General features: G+C 36.0%; 1 protein-coding gene across 1 annotated transcript in view; it reads left to right on the top strand.

Annotated features, from left to right (window-relative positions):
* Positions 1-20565, top strand: part of LOC128998798 (zinc finger FYVE domain-containing protein 26) — a 199775-nt gene that overhangs the window by 93752 nt on the left and 85458 nt on the right. Inside the window, exons 12-13 of the mRNA XM_054425158.1 lie at positions 17823-17897; positions 18097-18278. Coding sequence (XP_054281133.1) covers positions 17823-17897; positions 18097-18278 — 257 coding nt within the window. The remainder of the gene's footprint in view (positions 1-17822; positions 17898-18096; positions 18279-20565) is intronic.

Raw genomic sequence — 20565 nt, 5'->3', positions numbered from 1 at the left:
TTAACTAAATTTTCACTTATATTTAAAAAATACATGGAAACTTTAAAGTCCGATGGGGCGAAGTACATTAAACTGACCGTGAGAAAAATTATTCCATGACTTCTGCCGATAATTCCCTTTAATTTGAAACATCAATCATCAAAATTGGTTAATAAAAAAAAGAGTTTTGCTGTGCACAAGAAATTCCTTACGGAATTAGAATCTTATACTCAAATCAAATCAAAATCAAATCAAATCAAAATACTTTTATTCCAAAAATTAAACAGTACAATAATAATAGAACAATATATTACATGGAATTATTCCCCCGGATAGACTGTTGATCTGTGATCGGGGGAAGAGTAAACCATTGTTAGGCAATATATAAAGTATTTAAAATTTGTTCGATGCTATTACCTACATCTACTAGAAATTAAAAAAGACAAAGACATAAATTGACATATAAATTGAATATTAGAAAGGAAACCCCTAATTTGATTTAAACAAATACGAAAGTCTATAGTAATACATTCAAAAAAATAATAAAATGGATCCTACTAAACTAGAAGTTACTGAAAATGGTAACAAAAACATGGTTGAATTCTGCATCAGCCGTGGCGAAAACATCTTTTTCAGTTAATGGAAAATAATTATACTGTGTAAACTGACTGTATCAGCCCCTCAGCAGCCGCCCACCCGATACGCGCGAGCCACTCGCCAATCCTAATATTATACTAATATTATAACTAATATTATAAATGTAAAAGATTGTGTTTTTGTTTGTTTGTTTGTTTGAAGTTCAATCATGCATTAACTACTGGACAGATTGGGCTGAAATTTGGCATGATGATAGCTCACATTCCCGATTAACATATAGGCATATTCTTATTTCAAAAATCTTTTCGGTCTCCGCCCCAGTGGCTCTGTAGTTTCCCATGTTTACCTTATGAGTATTCATATTTAAAGGGAACTAGTTGTGTGCCCGTTCTACGTACGGAAATATTGTAGGAAGTTGAAACCTTATATTCAGAACAGGAGTTGGTTTGCATATTTAGTGTGCATTTTTCCAGATATGCTGGCAAAACTATTACCGTATAGGAATTTATATAAAACGAATGCTTCGCAATTAAATGTCACCCGATCGTGTTAGTCCATATTTTATGATAAAAGGAATTGCTTTATTGATCTATGAGGCATAGCCCTAAGGTAGGCCTGTATTTGAATGTTACTTTTCACACTGGTTAAAAGTAGTTAAAATACTACCTCAACCTCACTACTGCATACTTTATTCGGGTTGAAATTTTCTTTAACAAAGGTGCTCTTTTCCACGAATCACTGAGAAATAAGGACATTAATGTTTTACCAACAAACATACACACACACACACACAAATACAGAATTGAATAAGGGGATTTGCTACGCTTTAACCGAAGCAAATTACAAACAAAATAATTAGCCTATTTGAAAGTTTTGATAGTGTCATAAAATTTTATGATAATCTTTTTTAGGCCGAATCAAACTGTAAAATTGGTGTAAATCTGTTGGCAAATATATAAATATAAATAAGTAAATAAATACACAGTCCACAAAACAATTATACGTTAACAACGCCAAGCTTTAAAAATTCATGATGGTTTGCTAAAAAAATCTTTCACTAATGTTTTATAATTTTCTTAGCATAAACTAACCTTTTGAAGTCCAGACAGAAAACGCATAAATTATACAGTAAGACATCAATTAAATTTAATAAGAAATAAGGTGCAGCACTAACGGTACCGGTAACTATAGTTGTAAATAGTGATGTGTTTGCACGTAAAAATGGTCCTTACTGCTACCACCGGTTCTAAGGAATTTTTGGTAGCAGTACCAAAAACCAACGTTTACATTTAAGAAAAGAACTATAGTACTTACGACCAATTCAAACTGCCCTTCCAATCAAACTGTATTATAGGTTTTAATCCGTTGGAAAATATATAAATAAATAAATACACAGGCCACAAAACATGTAACATGTAACGTTAACAACGTAAAGCTTTAAAAAACTCACTATGGTTTGCTCAAAAAAACTTTCACTTGATGTTATTAATCTCCCTTGGTTTTAATTTTTTGTTTGTTTTCGAAAATCAAAGTTATTTCCTATTAATAGTATTATTTTTAAGCAACTTTTAATGTTTACATTTTAATGACAGTTTGAAGAAACTACCTTTATCCAAACAAAGGTTTCTTATTTAAAAGATTACGTAATCTCTAAACGATAATCAGTACATATATCTAGCAAACATTCGGAGCAAATGTGACAAAAAACGCACAAATCTGGGGTTTTGGACGTTTGTAGTTTTACTTCCTAAGTAGAAAAAGTACCGATATCTTGTCGAAATGTAAGTAAGTAGAAACCAAAAGTGACACATTGGAAAAGCGAGTTAAGCTACATCTGTAAGTTAAACCTCTGTTACGATCACAGCGAAATCAGAAAGATCTTCCAAGATCGCAGCAACATCCACGATCACCCTCTGCAGTTGTGATTGTTTACTTTGCACTTAACACAACTGTCCTTGAAGCGCCGTCAATGAGTGGAATGGAAACCTTTTTTGTAAGCTATTGGTGACGATGATTAATAAAATGTAAGTTTCCCAGCACTAATACAACACAGATTCACTGTATTTACCCCGGTTATCAAAACTCAAGAACAATAGTTGCACTTGCGATTAATTAAACCGGTTAAGTAAAGCACAACGTTTTTAATCTCACTTGGGATGTGCTAACAAAACTTGATCGGAAATGGTTGCGGTATTTGTAAACAAATTTTAATGTTAACATATCAGTGACAGCTAGAAGTGAGAACTAATCCAAACAGCTGATCGTTATTTCATAAAACGTAATAGTAAACATTGGGAGATAATTTGACAAAAATCGAACAAAATTGGATTTTTGATGGTCCGTTATTTTGTTTTCAAAGAAGTGAGGCTATGTTTTTATAGCCAAAGACACTCTCACCAATCCAGTAAATACAGAAAAATGATTAGAACCTTGATCGGTACTCTAGTTTTCTAGGAGTAGGCCGCGTAAAATGACATTTTGGTGTTACAGACGGAATCACAGAATGGACAAACAGACAAACAGACAGACAGACAGAAATTGAGATAAGACTCGTTTCGGCTTTCTTAGGCTATGAAACGTAAAAATAACCAAAAACTGCATGATTCTAAGCAATGTACAGACAAAACTGTAATTTTATTTATATAGATTAAAGAATTTAGTCAGCTGTTTCAACTAAAAAAGTTGGTTCTATTATATGCAAAAGCATTAAAAAATTTTAAGATTTACCAACAGGATGCAGCACTTTTTTTTTTTTTTTGCATTTATGAATACAGCTAATTTGAACTAAGTAGCAAAAAAAAAACTGTGATACGCAGTGAGAACTGTCAAAGTAGGATTCTTTACATTTATGTTTATGCTTTTAATTTCATGAATAATTTGTGATATTTTACAAATTTTTTTATATTTTTTTTCTCTATTGTTTAGGTAAAGTGGTAGAACATTATGGCTATGGTAGATGTATAATACTATAGTATACCGTAAATTTAAAGAAGTAAATGTTATCAACTGTGTCCTCCCCTATTCCAAGCGCAAAATTTGAGTATAACTGCAATAAGCATTTTATACTTATGCCAACCCCGTACGAAGGACCGGTACTCTGCTAGTAATAGATAATTTGAACCCGTAATTCTTCCATGATGAAATGTAATAATGGTGTTAAAGAGGGGAAATCGTAGTTAAACAAGTTTTTATTGCAAACCAATATTATTTTTATTTTAAAAACAGTATAATATTTGTGAAAAACTATGGAACCAGTAAATATTCCATTAATTTATAAATTTCCAGGTTTTCAGAAAATATTGTACAAAATATTTAAAAAATTTAAAATTTTATTTGATAATGTGTGTTTTTCTTTAAAAGTCCTCGCCCAGTGGTTGGTTTGAAAATCCTTTTAAACACACTTCAAAAATATTTTACATTTGTCCCTGGCACATTGGTTTTTTTAAGGTTTTACATTTAAATTTGGTCTTAGCGTCTTTTTGTCCAAGGCAGACGGTGCACCGTGCCTTTGCACTGGGAGGCTAGATCAGTGGACTCTATGGAAGGACATTTCCATCCAATTGGTTTACAGATACTATGTTTTTTTGGCAAACTTTCAATAAAATCAAAATTATAAATACAAAACTTGTAAAGTTACTAGCAGAGTACCCGTCCTTCCTACGGGGTTGGCGTATAAGTATAAAATGCTTAATGCAGTTATACTCGTGCTTTGCATTTGCAATGGGGAAGGACACGGTTTGAGAAAAATAGGCTCTTTAAATTTACGGTATCGGTGTGCTATAGTATTACACGTATACCATAGCCATAATGTTCTACCACTGCACCTAAACAAAGGTAAATAATTATCAAACCTTCGCATAAAAGCACAAATTATTTATTAAATTAAAAACACAAACATAATTGTAAACAATCCTACTTTGACAGTTCTTATTATCTATCAGAGATTTGTGTTGCTGCTTAGCTCAAATTATCTGTTGTCATAATTGTTGGAATGTCTAACTTTCATATTCATCTTGCCTGCCTAATTTGTTTATAACATATGGTTAATGTTATATTTCTATATTGTTACTAGCTGTAACCCGCGGGATTTGCCCCGTTTAACTTCTTAATTTTCAAGATGATCTCGTTCGCATGGCTCAATCACGTCCTGGTTGAAGTTCGTTCGCTACGCTCACTCACCTTCAGGTTAGCTGGTTCGCTACGCTCACTTGCCTTCAGGTTACCTCGTTCACTACGCTAACCCGCCTCCAGGTTGAAGTTCGTTCGCTATGCTCACTCACCTTTTGGTTGCAAATTAGCTGTTGTCATAAATGTAAAAGAAATAATAGTGCTGCACCCTGTTGGTAATCCTTGTAACTTTAATGCTATTGAACATCATAGAACAGAACCAACTTGTTTAATTGAAACAGCTGTTAAGATTCATTAATTCCATTTCTCATAAGGTTAACATGGGAAACTCCAGAGCACTGGGGCGGAGCCGATTGGACGGATCACGAAATTGATGGTGTATAAACCTATTCCATGAAATTCTACAATTATGTACCAAGTTTCATGGCAATCGGTTCAGCGGTGTCTGAGTTTATCACTGCCAAATATATATACAAACATCCTCTTTTATACTTATAAATATGAGTTTGTTTATTGATGTCCTATTAACATTTAGTTGTTGCATTGATTCTATCTGATTCCAAATTAAATTTGTTTTATGTTAACTGTGTATCTTTATATAATCAGGGTAATTAACCGCTGCAGCTCAACTCTGCTATTTCATCAACATCAGGTTATGGGCCTCCTGTTTACTGAATTTTAATTTCTCTGATTATTTTGTCCAAGTTCACCTACTTTCAAAATGTATCAACCTCCTTCAATAGAGAAATTGAAAGACCGTGAAAACTATGATACATGGAAAGTTGCCGTTCAAGCATATTTGGAAGATTGTGAGCTCTGGGACCGTATTTTGGGAGCTGAAGGAGATAGGAATAAAGTGACAAAATGTAAATCCAAAAATATCTTGCTAATTGATTCAGTTAATTATGTCCATGTCCAATCAGCAGAAACAGCCAAGGCAGCCTGGTAAAATGTAGAAAAGGCATTTTCCAACAGGCGTTTGACCCGAAGAGTTGGTTTGCTGCGATTGTTCCAACCAATGGTCATGGGTGTTGAAAGTTCTGGTGTCAAGATAATGGCTGATTCAATCAAAACTGATGAAACGAGGGAATAAAGTACTTTATTAATAATTGATGTAAAAGGAAAAATATTAATAAAACATTAACACTTAAAACTGTGAATATATTAGAACAATATAATCAAGCAGTTGATATTAAGAGTAGGGATGGTCAAGTCTCAAAATTTCGGGAAATTTTCGGGAAATTATAAATCTTGTTACACAAGACGAGATTTCTTTTTGGCCGAGATTTTTATCGAGACGAGAATAAAAAATAAAAAACGCCTGCAGAAAGTCAATGCAATACCCGCAATACAGGAGCGTGTTGTAGTTGCGTTTCCTTTGCGAAGGCGTTCTTATTTAATTAATTCTTTAAATGTAAATATTACTTTAATCTTTAATTATTTAAATAATATTACTTTAATAACATTTGAGAAGTTTTGTTAAGTGTAAGCAGTGTGAGGAATGTTTTATTACTATAAAAAGTCAAAACAAGTAACTATTTTATAAAAATTTATATTGCTTTTATTTTATGATTTATTTTATTTTAGGATAAGTTGAACTCTATCCTAACTGATATCACTATGTTTTCTAATCGTAGGCATTTTGAATAAGTTAGGCGTGATTAATAAAAAAATATTATGCTGATGTTTTTTAATAAAATATTGTAAATATTCTTGCCTATTATCATTATTTTTGTATTTAAACAGTCATCTAACAATGTTACAAAATCAGGTAAAAATTTTGAACGTGTATTTCCTGTTGTGTATGAGAAGGGAAATCCCGTCTCGATCTCGTCTCGAAATTTTATGAGAAATAAAAAATCTCGTCTCGTCTCGTCTCGAACTAAAAATCCAATCTCGTAAGAGATACATTAAAAAGATATTTGATTATATAGCACAAACAAAACAATACAAGGTAATTTGACTTATTTCTGTGCTGTAAATTGTTGCCAAGATTAGGACAGTTTAGGCTTAATATGTCCAGGTTGATTACAATGATGACAAATAATTTTCTTCTGTGGCCTAAACTTACCTTTTGAATCTTTCAACTTCTCAATTTTCTTGGCATAAGAATGATTAGTTGCCAAAGCAGATTCACTTCCAGTTGAAGTATTTTCAGACCTCCTAAAATCCTCTTGTAAGAGACGAGTTTTAACAAACTCACTTGAGACAGTTGTTTGAGTAACTTCAATACCCATAATAAGCGGTTCATATTCTGAAGGTAAACCACCCAGAAGTAGCATTGCAACTTCTTCATCATCAACAATGTGATTTATGTCTGCTAACTGTTGAACTAAGGATAAAGTTCCATTTACATAGTCTGCCATTGTGCTAAAATCTTCCAATCTATTATTCTCTATTACTCTAATTCCGTAAGGAATTTCTTGTGCACAGCAAAACTCTTTCATTTATTAACCGATTTTGATGATTGATGTGTCAAATCAAAGGGAAATTGCTGCTCTGGTGATCTGCAGAAGTCATGGAATAATTTTTGTCACACTCAGTTCAATGGGCTTCGCTCCACTGGACTTTAAAGTTTCCATGTATTTTTAAATATAAGTGAAAATTTAGATAAGTTTATCAAACATATGATTCATTTTCTTTTAAAAACATCTGACTTCTTAAAAATAACCTCTTTTCTTTGTGTCATTTTAATATTTACTTTTTCTGTTTATTCATCAGTTTACTTAATACAACAATGACTGATGAAATGCAAATGGGATAGTTTATTTGTGCAGTTTCATTCAGAGTGTTAGGGAGTAAAAATCAGTTTTTATAATTAAGTGATTGTATTTATTTTATGTGATTTAATTTTTTCAGATATGGTGTGTTAAACGTTTTCATAGATATTTTTATGACTTGTGTTTTCAATTTTTAATTTTGATTAGGCTATCATAAAATGCCATCCAGAAGAAACAATCCAGTGTTTGCGAATCGGCGACGTATTAACAACAGAAATCGTATGAGAAGAAATCGTGAAAATGTCCCTTTGCCGGTCTTTGACATTCAAAGAAATTCCATGTAACCCCGTGATTATTTTAATATTGCACGGACAGATGCTGTCACAACAGACTATTTTGACTTATAAAATCTACCCGAGGAGTGTGCTTACTGCAATTCCAAACTGTTTATTTGTGAAACTAATAAAACATCCCTGTGTTGCCATAATGGAAGTGTATTGAAACACCACATTGTCACTCATACTTGGCTTAAAATACCTACTTTTTATGGTCACCATTCCATTTAACAGTATTAAAGTATTAATATAAGAAGTTACAACAGTGTTATGTCTTTTGCCTCCTTTGGAGCAAACATGGCTCTTCCACCTGAGCAAGGTCCTTACTGATTCAGAATATATGGTGCAGTTTACCATCGAATGAGTGCTTTAGATGCAAATCCTGGTAGTGCGTTTGGAAAATTATATATAATGGACACTGCAGAAGCCAATAAGTTTAGGATAAATCATTCTGCTAACAGAGAACTAAGAATTGAAGTGTTAGAATGACTTAACCAGGCGCTATATGATTGTAGGTAATAATCCTTATGTACATTCATTTAAACAAATAAGGGAAGTTGAAGAAGAGCTACAAGAAAATGGAAAAGAAATTTCTAATCTTTGCATGGTGTTCCATGACGTCCCTGGAGCCTGATTTGTGGCGCTACAAAAAGCCTTTTGGTGGAAAGGTGATTGTTTTGGGAGGTGATTTCCGGCAATGTGCTCCCATAGTCCCTCGTGCGAGTCGCTGTGCAATAGTAGAAAATTCAACAATCCCCTTTATGGCCAATGTTTAAAAAGATTTCACTTGCTAAAACATGAGAGCCAATCCAAGCGAATCAATATTTGCTGAATATCTTTTATCGAATAGGGAATGGCCAAGAGAGCTACCATAATGATCTTGGTGAGTCATTGGTACGTCTTGCACCACAATGTATTGTGAATAAGAATATCATTGACAAAATCTTCAGTGAATGATTTTCTGAAGATGGTTTAAAAAAGACAAAAAAATCATGCAATACTTTTGCCAAAGAATTCATTGTGACGAAACAAATAATAAAATAGTTGAGCAACTAAATGATGACAGTAGAGTTCAGTGGTCACTTTGATTCAAGAAGAGGGAGACCAGTTACACGTACCTGATGAATTTATTCACACTTTAGCACCAAGTGGTTTACCTCCTCACAAGTTATGCCTTAAAAAAGGTGTAATTGTAATTTTACCTAGAAATTTAAATCCACAAAAAGGACTTCTTAATGGAGCCAGATTAATGGTGAAAGAGATGAATGACAAAGTCCTGAATCTTGAAATTATTTCTGGAAGATCGGCTGGAAAACGAGTGTTACTGCCCCAATTAAGTTTAGAACAATCAGAAGGAAATGTTCCCCTAAAATTCAAACGTCGACAGTTCCCATGTCGAATCGCTTTTACCATGACCATTACAGAAAGTCAAGGACAGACACTTGAAATAGTTAGTCTTTATCTGCCAGAGCCCTGCTTTAAGCATGGGGCATTGTGTTGAAAATGCCTTTTCTATTTATTTGTAATAGTCATACAGATGATACGAATGTTGTCTTTACTATCAGCTGTCTGTTTTGTTGTCAAATATTGTTCCTTGTCATGAAAACATTAATGAGAAATACATTTGATTATTTTATAGTTTAAATTCGTTTTTCGTCGTAGTTTTTGCTTAGATTATCCCTAAACACCTCCACTTGGGAGAATAATTCAAGATGATTATGGTCGCCAGATCGTTTTATGTACATAACAGTGTTGGGAAATCTAGTCTACTACGTACACGGTAAGAACAATTTATACTGACGTATTTTTCTGTCTCAAGAGTATTATTTCTTTGGTATATCTTTCGATCGAGTTCGTCCAGCTCTACAAATGGAATACGTGCAAGGTATAAAACCATTGAAAGGAGCAGAAGATTGGCCGACGTGGAAAGATCGAGTGTTGGACGTTCTAGAGTTGTTCGACGCGGTTGATATCGTCGAGGGAAAGAGAGAAAAGCCTACCCTCTCTGATCCTCCGACTAAAGCCGAAAAGGAAGAACTTCAGAAATTCAACAAATCCACGACTCAGGCAAAAATAGTTATTTCTCAGTGCATTAGTGATGATCTACATCAACGTATTTCCGGAAGATTATCAGCTAAGGAAGCGTGGGACATTTTGATCGAGCAGTTCGATAACAAGGCAGAAGATCAGTTGTTTTAGTCAGTGTTTGGATTTCTTCAGTATGGAATGGGATGATACCGAGGATGCCCCGACCGTGCTTTCAAGATTGAAGAATCAAAACCGCGAATTTGCAGCTGGCCTCAAAACGCGTAACATCCAAACAGTCGAAGATTTTCTTGAGCTCCTGTTTGTGTCAAAAGTGTTACACATTTTGCCGAAGCGTTTTGAATCGTTCAAGTCTAGCTACTTACTTATGAAGGCAAACGAGAGCAAGAAACTTGAAGATGTTTCATCTGCATTGATCCTTCATGAGCGTAATGTTGCTCCTTCTTCAAAAGCTGGTGACATTCTTAGTGCCACAAACAGCGGTGGTCAGAAGAATAGGAAACCAAAAGGTGACACTTTGTGCAAATACTGTTCGGGGAAAGGTCATTGGACTCGCCAGTGTTCTAAATGGAAAGCTGACGGCAAGCCTGCGTATCCAGCTCGAGCTAACGGCATTAGCACTAGCTCAAAAACGAGTGACACTGATAAGAAGAGAACGAAGGGCTCGCAAGTTAACGTGACCGACAACCGAAGTGCGCTGATTTCCATCAGCAGTGACATGAATATCGTGACCACGAATGACCAGTGGTGGATCGACAATGGCACTACGCGGCACATTACGTCAAATATGAGTTGGTTCACGGAGTACAAACCTTTTCCTGCAAACTCGAACGCAACAGTAAAGGCGGCGGGAAAGGAAGTTATAAAAGCTCTTGGCAGTTGAGTCGTTGAAGTAGCGAACTATGAAAATGGAAAACTGGAAACGTTCACACTCAATGATGTCTGGTATGTTCCTGACGTTTCTCGGAACTTAGTGTCCATTCTCGCAGCTCATGATCGAAACCCTAATAGCAGGTTTGAATCGACTAATACCGAGTGTCGGTTCACTATTAACGAACAAACTGTATTCAAAGGTACTCGAAACTGTGGTGGAACTTTGTATCGTGCCTCATTTCACACAGTTCAACCGTCTGAGGTTTGCGCTAATGCAGCAGAAGACAATCGCATTCTGCAGTTATATCATGAGCGCTGGGGTCACATGGATAAACGTTACGTCCGATCGAAGCTCGAATCCGAAATGGGTATCAAAGTGCCAGCCAACTACGAGATCTGCGAACCGTGTCAGTTCGGGAAGGCACACCGTCTACCGGTTGGAACACGAGAACGCCCCTCAGCCCCCGGTGAGTTGTTATCCGGTGATGTTTGCGGCCCGTTTGACCCATCCTTCGGAGGTCGCCGATATTTGATCGTCATAAAAGACCACTTTTCAAGGTACCGATACTGTTTTGTCGCAAGGGAAAAATCTGCTGTTAAGGAAGCGTTGCGTGAAGTGTTGGCTAAAGCACGCACAATTGGTCATCACGTCAAAGAGTTTCTCAGTGACAACGGTGGTGAGTTTGACAACGCTGAAGTTCGACAAATTCTCAGAGAATATGGTGTTAACCAACGTCTGACAGCGCCGTATACACCCGAGCAAAATGGTGCTGTAGAGAGAGAGAACAGAACGATCGTCGAAATGGCCAGGACCTTCAAGTACGCCAATCCAAATGTAACATTTCCTGCAGCGATCTGGGCGGAACTTGTCATCACTGCTGGCTACGTTTTGAACCGAGTGGGAAAGTCAGCAGTTGCCAACAAATCGCCCTTTGAGCTCTGGTTTGGTCAAAAGCCGAGGATCAAACATCTGCGAGTGGTCAGCTCAAAGTGCTACGTCCATGTTCCTGTGCAGAAGAGGCGAAAAATGGACAAGAAAGCTGTGGTTGGTTACCTGGTTGGATACGATGGCGATGAACAATATCGAATCTACGTCCCAGAGAGAAGAGATATCGTAGTTTCTCGTGACGTCGTTTTTCAAGAAATCGTTGGAGACTGTGACAAGAAAGTTGAGTGGCCCATCAAGATCGAGAAAACCAACGATGTCGAAGAAGATTGGCAAGAAGTTGAAGAGACTATTGACGAGCCTAGTTCTCCAGTGAAGGGTAATAATGCGCCTATACCGACTGAGGACCCGTCAAGTAGCAGTGATAGTGAAGATGGAGAGTTATCCAACGATCCTGCAACTCGGCACTCGACTCGGGAAAGAAGGCAACCCGAGTGGCTAAACGATTACGTCTCGTCTAACTTTGCCGAAGTTCTTCTTGTTGACGATGAACCTAAGTCTTACACTGAAGCCATCAGTTCAGAAGATAGTGCTGAATGGAAAACAGCAATGGACAAAGAAATGGGGTCCATGCATAAACACGGTGCATGGGAATTGACCGAACTCCCTCCGGGAAAGAAGACTATCAACAACAAGTGGGTCTACCGAATAAAGCGCAATCCTGATGGAAGTGTTGAAAAATATCGAGCGAGATTGGTCATCAAAGGATGTGCGCAAAGACCTGGTATTGATTATGCCGAAACCTTCAGCCCGGTTGCTCGTCTGGAGGTCGTTCGATCAATATTGTCCATCGCAGCTGTTGAGAAGATGGTTCTACGGCAGTTTGACGTCTCAACTGCGTTCTTGTACGGAGACGTTGAAGAAGAGATTTTTATGAAGCAGCCTGAAGGATATTCAGATGGGACAAATCGTGTTTGTTGTCTCAAACGCAGCTTATACGGCCTGAAACAGGCACCTCAATGCTGGAATAAACGGTTTGACGACTTCATGAAAGGCTTAGGATTTCGACAGAGCCGTGAAGATCCCTGCGTCTATATTTGTCCTACCCCTGCTGGAAAAATCATCGTTGCACTCTATGTTGATGACGGATTAGTCGCAGACTGAAATGGACTTATTTATTGGGCAACTTCGTTCACAATTTGAAATTGTTGCTAAAGAAGTGTCATACTTTCTCGGACTCGAAATTTCTCAAAGTGGTGGTGATATATTGGTCTGCCAATCAGCGTATATCAAGAAGATCATTTCTCGATTTAACATGGAAGGATGCAAGCCAGTACTTACTCCTATAGAGAAGCTCACTGCTCAAACACCAGGGAAAGCCTCAGATTTTCCATACAGATCGGCAGTTGGAGCCCTACTTTATGTTGCTCGTGGTACTCGTTTTGACATTGCATTTAGTGTAAGTGTTCTATCACGTCACTTAGAAAATCCTACACAAGATGATGTCACAAGAGCAAAGCGTGTTATACGCTATTTGACCGGCACTGTGGACCAGAAGCTAGTGTACCAATCCAAACCTAAAACACGTCTACTGGAGTGCTATAGTGACGCGGACTTTGCTGGTTGTCCAACTACAATGCGTTCAACAAGTGGAGTTTGTTATTAAATACGCAGGTGCAGCTATCACTTGGCTTAGTCGTCGTCAGGAGTTAGTTTCGGACTCAACTTGTGAAGCTGAAATCATTGCAGCTAATCTTGGTTCAAAAGAAACAATCTGGATTGCTCGTTTGTTCAAAGAACTTATAGGATTGTCTGCTGTTCCTATTCTGAAAGTTGACAACGAATCAGCAAGAAAACTCTGTGAAAACCCCGAGTTTCACTTTCGTACAAAACATATTCAGCGGAAGTACCTGTTCATTCGAGACAGGATAAATATAGGTATGCTGACTGTAAAGCACATCGGTTCAGAATATCAACTAGCAGATATACTGACGAAGCCTATAACTCGACCAAGACTTCAAGTTCTGCGAGAAAATCTTGGACTATGCAAATAAGGGAAAGTGTTGAAAATGCCTTTTCTATTTATTTGTAATAGTCATACAGATGATACGAATGTTGTCTTTACTATCAGCTGTCTGTTTTGTTGTCAAATATTGTTCCTTGTCATGAAAACATTAATGAGAAATACATTTGATTATTTTATAGTTTAAATTCGTTTTTCGTCGTAGTTTTTGCTTAGATTATCCCTAAACACCTCCACTTGGGAGAATAATTCAAGACATTGTACGTAGCAATGTCAAGATGCCACGCTTTTGATGATCTAAAGATAATGGTTAAAGAACAACGAAACCAAGGTCATTTGGCTAAAGACGTTAGAGTGTTTACAAAAAACATAGTATGGGAAGAGTTTCTTATTTAACATTTTAAAAGTAAGATGAATATGTATTCTAAGCCTACTCTGTTAGAACCTTTATTAAAACAGTATTGAGCTTCACATTTTTATTTATTGTTAGTTAAAAGTTAGGTTCTTCAAAGTTTTTACTTTTTTTCTGAGTGATAAGTTAAAAGGTTATTTAAATTATTTAATTATATTGAAATATAGTTAATATTATTAACTGGAAACAACTAGTTTAGGTCTAAGTCGTGGTCTAAGTCGGTTTAAACGTCTTAAAAGACTTAGCCTTCTAACCAAACTTTTGTTTTCAAAAGCATTCTGGAGATTATCCCAAGCTTCTTTAGCAGTCTTAGCATTCCTAACATAAGGATAACAAGTAGGCAAAACATTTAAACAAATTTTTGCAAGAGCCTTTTGATCCCTGTTTTTATCTTTAATTTCAGTGTCATCAGATACACAATCCCAAAGTCCATAAATTATTAAGGCAATTTTCATTGAAAAATTCCAATTATTATAATTTTGAAACACCCTCTAGACGTTCAACATTACAATTTCCTCCCATTATAATATTTGTCATAATAGACAATCCTGTATTACTTGAGGTAGGTGTAATAGTAGGAGTAGTTTTAGTGTTTTCTTGTGTAGTTTCCATTTCAGGTCAAACAACTTAAAAATTCAGTTTAAGAAATTAGGTAACAAAATATTGTTCATAAGCCTAGAAATCTTACCAAACACAATCAGTCCTGAATTCTTCATTTTAATGTAGTTTTATACATATCCAAAATGAATTATATCAAACACGTCTTCTGGGCTCATAACCTGATGAAACGAGGGAATAAAATACATAAAATACTTATTATTAATTGATGTAAAGGAAAAATATTAAAACAATAACAATTCAAACTGTACTAGTTTATTATATTATTAGTATGATTAATACTAATTATGATAATAAAACTGAGACACTTGTACACGCACAGGGGTACACTAGACAATGAACATAGTACTGGTAACACAAGCTTGCACGTGGGGTATGCCAGACCCAGGGTGGTGATAACAGCTCAATGATAATAAAACTGAGACACTTGTACACGCACAGGGGTACACTAGACAATGAACATAGTACTGGTAACACAAGCTTGCACGTGGGGTATGCCAGACCCAGGGTGGTGATAACAGCTCAATGATAATAAAACTGAGACACTTGTACACGCACAGGGGTACACTAGACAATGAACATAGTACTGGTAACACAAGCTTGCACGTGGGGTATGCCAGACCCAGGGTGGTGATAACAGCTCAATGATAATAAAACTGAGACACTTGTACACGCACAGGGGTACACTAGACAATGAACATAGTACTGGTAACACAAGCTTGCACGTGGGGTATGCCAGACCCAGGGTGGTGATAACAGCTCAATGATAATAAAACTGAGACACTTGTACACGCACAGGGGTACACTAGACAATGAACATAGTACTGGTAACACAAGCTTGCACGTGGGGTATGCCAGACCCAGGGTGGTGATAACAGCTCAATGATTTGGTCAAGACTAACAGCCCTGCGGCCAGATGATAGCATATGCTTCTGTTATGCTCACCAGGGTTGCCACCATACTTGTAAAATTATAACAACATTTTTGTACGTGGGGGCACAGAGAAGTTATATAAACAGAGTTAAGAAGGATATGGGAAGGCTGTTGCGCGGGTGCCCTTGTTTACATTTTTCCCGCAGTGAAGTGTGCGCATGTCAATTGCTCTTCCTGTTCGTCAAATTCCACTATTTACTCAACTCCAAGCTGGAAGAGAACGTAAGTATCGCTTTGGTGTTTATAGGCCAAGACTATGGGTGGCCGGTCGGCGTTTAAATTGTACCATTTGTGCGAATACCTAGGTCTTTTAACTTTTTGTTATTTTCATGACATATTAAAGACCACAATGTTACTAAAATAATCATGTATTAACAACCTAGGACATTATCAACGTTATAATTATTTTGTTCATAATATATTAAATAATCAAAAGATGGTTAAGCAAGACGTTCTTTTATAGTTAAAACTACCCTCTACCAAGAATTCCTTTTTGAATATTACCTACCACTGTTTGAGAAATACAGAGTTATTGTCACAAAAAAGCTGCTTGCGTATTACATTAGTAGCCTATATATGAGTACAAATTTTAATCAATTGGTCAGAAAATGAATTTACATTACCACAAACATTGAGTAGTTTACTTTTAATTTAGAAAAAACAGATCATCAAAGGATGTACAAAAATGTGTCAGGAGAAAATTGTTTTACCAGGTAGTTGTTAAGTAGTTACCGGTACACCTTTTAGGCATAACTTTTGTAATACCAGTGGATTATTTCGTACACTTATTTTTACATTATGTGAATAATCAAAATAATCAAACGATTTTAATTAGGAAGGTCTAGAACTTTGTAATTTACATTTATTTAACGTCAAACTTAAGAGTGTGAGTTCCTTTAGTATAACAAGTCTTATTACATTGTACAAAGTTAGTTTAGATTTTGCAAACCAGTAAACACTGTCATATTTTTATTTAAGTCCCAGGTTTTAAACGTTTTGCGTATAGGGCTGTGGATTTTTTACACTATTACGTACATCCGGGTTTTAAACTTTCTTTACTGATAAATCTGTTGTTACTTTAAATAGTATGTAAATAATAATGGTTGGCTATTAATAAAAGCCACTTAATGTTTATTTACTAACTATCTTGCAAATGTTTATTTTAATATTTTGTAAATTAAAAGGGTGTCGAACGATTTGATGTAGGAATGTATAAAACGTTATTTTTTATTTGACTTCAAACTTATCGTGTGATTTGTTTACGTTGTTTTACGTGAGTAAGTTGTTTAATGAAGATTTTGTATATTACTGTAAATAATTTTATTGCATAACCAACTTCAATGTAAATACGTAGTATAAGCAAGATAGTTCATTATTTTAAACTCTTTAGAATTTCATTCAAGTGTGTAATGTACTTTTAAACTGTTTTTTCTTTCTACGATAACATTTTGTAATGCATGTACCCACAGTTGAATAGGCTATATTTTAAAAACTTACCAATTAATACATATTTAGAATTTAATAGCGAAAACACAGCAAAGATAAAAATTTCCTGGCCCTAGACTATGTTTAAAACATTCAATTAACATTTTGAGTTATTTAAATTATACAACTACCGTATAGTTCTCCGTATACATATGTATATATGTCCATATGGTAATCACTTACTTTTTAAAGGTCACTGTCTGCATCAAATCATTAAGTATTTATTTATACCTCTCAGCTATTTTAACATTGCACCTATAAAGATATTAGACCTAATGCTACACTGTCCTAATGTACACTGTGGGAAACGGAGCAGGTCTAACAATTAGGTTTACCAGAACACGTTTATAAATATTAATTTCATATTTGGTATCTTTGGAAAGCTTATTTCATTCTGCATTTAACGGAATAGGTTTCAATTAAAGGTCTTGATAATTATTGGAACGACAATTGAAACCGTAACTTGTACTTTGTTCAGCAGCTGGCAGCGGAGTGAGCGTAGCGCAGCGCTGTCGCGACCTGTCGTGTACTCTGTGAACTACGTCCAGTGGGTACACACTCGCTACATGGGGACACGGATTACGCGCTACACAGATATTAACTCTGTTTATATTACTTCTCTGTGGTGGGGGTATGTCATACCCCCAACTCAAATATCTCCTAAGGTAATTTTTCGATATATTAAACTTTGATTGGTAAAAAATAATCCTAACATTTATTTGTTTCATATGTCGGAGCAATTTTTAGCATTGTTTCTCACTAGAACACTTTGTTGGTTTGTTCTTAGGTTTCTGGATACGGAAATGTCAAAGTGAGGATCTGTAATGACTGTTATGACTACATTTTACCAAAAACTGCCCAGGTAAGTAATTCTTTGATTATTCCAATCAAAATAATAACTAAATTAATATAATATATACATTTTCATAATATTCAAAAGTAAATTTACTAAAAATATCACATTAGATCTAGTAGTAGGATGAGGGAGCAAGCTTCCTACAACTACACAGTCAAGGAACACCTCACCTATAAACATGTAGTGCTCTGTTTTTGTCTTACAGCCAGAGCTGATGGGTGGGAGGTCACGTACAGAGAGTAGAGACAGTGAGCCAGAGTGGTTGTTGACTACAGATCTTATCTACAACTACACAGTAAGGGAAGAGTTTACCTACACTCATGCTCCCAGTGTGTCCTTGTGTCTTTCCATTCTCAAACTTCACTCTGAGCACTCATCTTTACTGAGGTAAGGTAATAAAATAATTAATTCTTTGAGTTTAATTTGAAATTATAATTGTATTAAAATTTTTACAGCCACTAAACTTACCTTTATAATTAATTTTAATGGTTTATACTTTATAAAATCATAGCAACTGTTCATAATTACACATTTTACAAAACACAAAAACGAAAATGATAGGCCTATCATTTTCGTTTTTGTGTTTTGTAAAATGTGTGTTTTATTTATTTATTCTGACGACACATCAAGTGGATCCTTTTGTTTGCCTGACGATGGCGGAGATCAGTAAATAACCGCCGAAACATATGTAGCAACTTTGACACTACATGTTAAGGATTGTCTGACGAGGTATGTTTTAACCATTATATGTCATATTACGCAATCCTGGGGCTATGAAAATGAATTTTAATTGTTCATAATTAGTTTGGAAAAACAGGTCCTGAAAGTCAGGGAGATTTTCAGGGTAAAAATTATTCCCGATCTTTGGAGGGGATTACTAATATTTTGGAATTTTTTCTGGATGAGGTTCATGGATTTGCCGCAACTGTTAGTGAAAATGATGATATCCCCTCGATTACGGGGGATGTTTGCATTGCTCGTTAGTGTTAAATTTGGGGGGGGGGGGGGGTGTAAAAATATAAATTATACATGTATGTATGATTTCCAGCATATGTTTTTCACAACCAACAATAATATTACACAATAACATATTGTTGGTTATTAATAATTTTGCTGTGATCGCGGTAGTTGGTTAGGAGCACATACAGTTTTTAAGCTCATGTTTCAACGTTCATAATTTATTACTTGGGTAATGATGCAGTAACAAACCCATTTATATTTTATTAGGACAACTAGCCAAATAATTTACTTTTATTAATAATTTTGCTGTGATCGCGGTAGTTGGTTAGGAGCACATACAGTTTTTAAGCTCATGTTTCAATGTTCATAATTTATTACTTGGGTAATGATGCAGTAACAAACCCATTAATATTTTATTATGACAACTAGCCAAATATACCCGTGGTTTGCAATGGGAATTAAGCCAGCCGCACACCTAATACAGCACGGCATGGCGAAACGTCTTTGCCTCGCCTTGCCGCATCTTGCTATGCCCGATAGAGAATAGCTGCATACATAACGGCACGTCAAGACGTGCACAACAGAGAAGTACCCACTGCTTTCGACATGTGCTGTCACTGCACTTCACATGGTGTTGATCCTTGCGTATGAGCACATCGTTTTGCTGCAAGCCTTTTGCCTGAAAGACAAAAATTGACAAAGCTGCGTTGCCTTGCCATGCCGCGTCCGATGATGTGTGCGGCATCTCCATTTCAAATAATAGAAACCTAGTCGCATAAGGCGCCTTAAGACATAACGTCGTGCCGTGCTGCATCTGGTGTGCGCCCGGCCTTAGGATGCAGAAGATGAAAAAATATTGGTTCTTGGAAAATGCAAATGAAAATAGGTGGCCTAGGAGCGTATTCCTAGTTTACTAGTATACTGTAGATGGTTTGTTTATATGTTATGACTTTTCTGTTTACATTTTCCTTGTTAACTCGTAACACCATAATGGCTACTTGGTAACCCATAAGGTCAATGTTAAAAATATTAATATCATTTGAAGTTTTAACAATACACACAATTTTAGAACAGAGCCTAGTATAATAGTATATTACTTTACTAGTACGGGAAAATTGGTGTTTACCAGACGAGTATGGTTGTTCCCCAACCGAGTACAGTAAACACATTTTAGACGAGTGGTGTACAATAGTTCAGGTTCATTATCCTACTCCGAACTAACCTAACAATAAAAATAATACTAATCCATTATTTGAAGCCTGTTTAAAAAGTATCCACCTTGTTCAGTAAAAGCATAGTTTATTGATCGATTTGTTTTAACTTGTGATCTCCTTCAAAATAGTCCTCTTGGGACTTCACACACTTATTCCAGCGCTCCTTCACTTTTGGAAACAAGCCTGGAACTCTTTCTTCTTAAAAGACTTCAGACGAGTTGTCACATTTTGCATTATCTCATTTCTGCTCTGAAATCGGGACCATTTAAGCAGCATCTTCATGGTAGGGAACAGTCAGAAGGCAATTGGTGCCATATCCAGTGAGTAGGGGGCCTGGCGGAGCACAGGAAAGCCATATTTTGCCAAGAAGCCTTGAACAAGATTGGAACAATGCGCTGGAGCTTTGTCCTGATGAAGTCACCAAGAGTTAGTGGCCCACAGATTGGTACGCTTGCGATGCACTGCATTGCGCATGCTGCGTAGAACTTCTAAGTAGTACT

Source organism: Macrosteles quadrilineatus, unplaced genomic scaffold, assembly GCF_028750875.1.
Source record: "Macrosteles quadrilineatus isolate MER2022 unplaced genomic scaffold, UCM_ALF_1.0 Scaffold_1__1_contigs__length_201487025, whole genome shotgun sequence".
NCBI lineage: Eukaryota > Metazoa > Arthropoda > Insecta > Hemiptera > Cicadellidae > Macrosteles > Macrosteles quadrilineatus.
The sequence above is the reverse complement of the archived record's forward strand: the minus strand, read 5'-3'. Positions and strand labels throughout refer to the sequence as shown.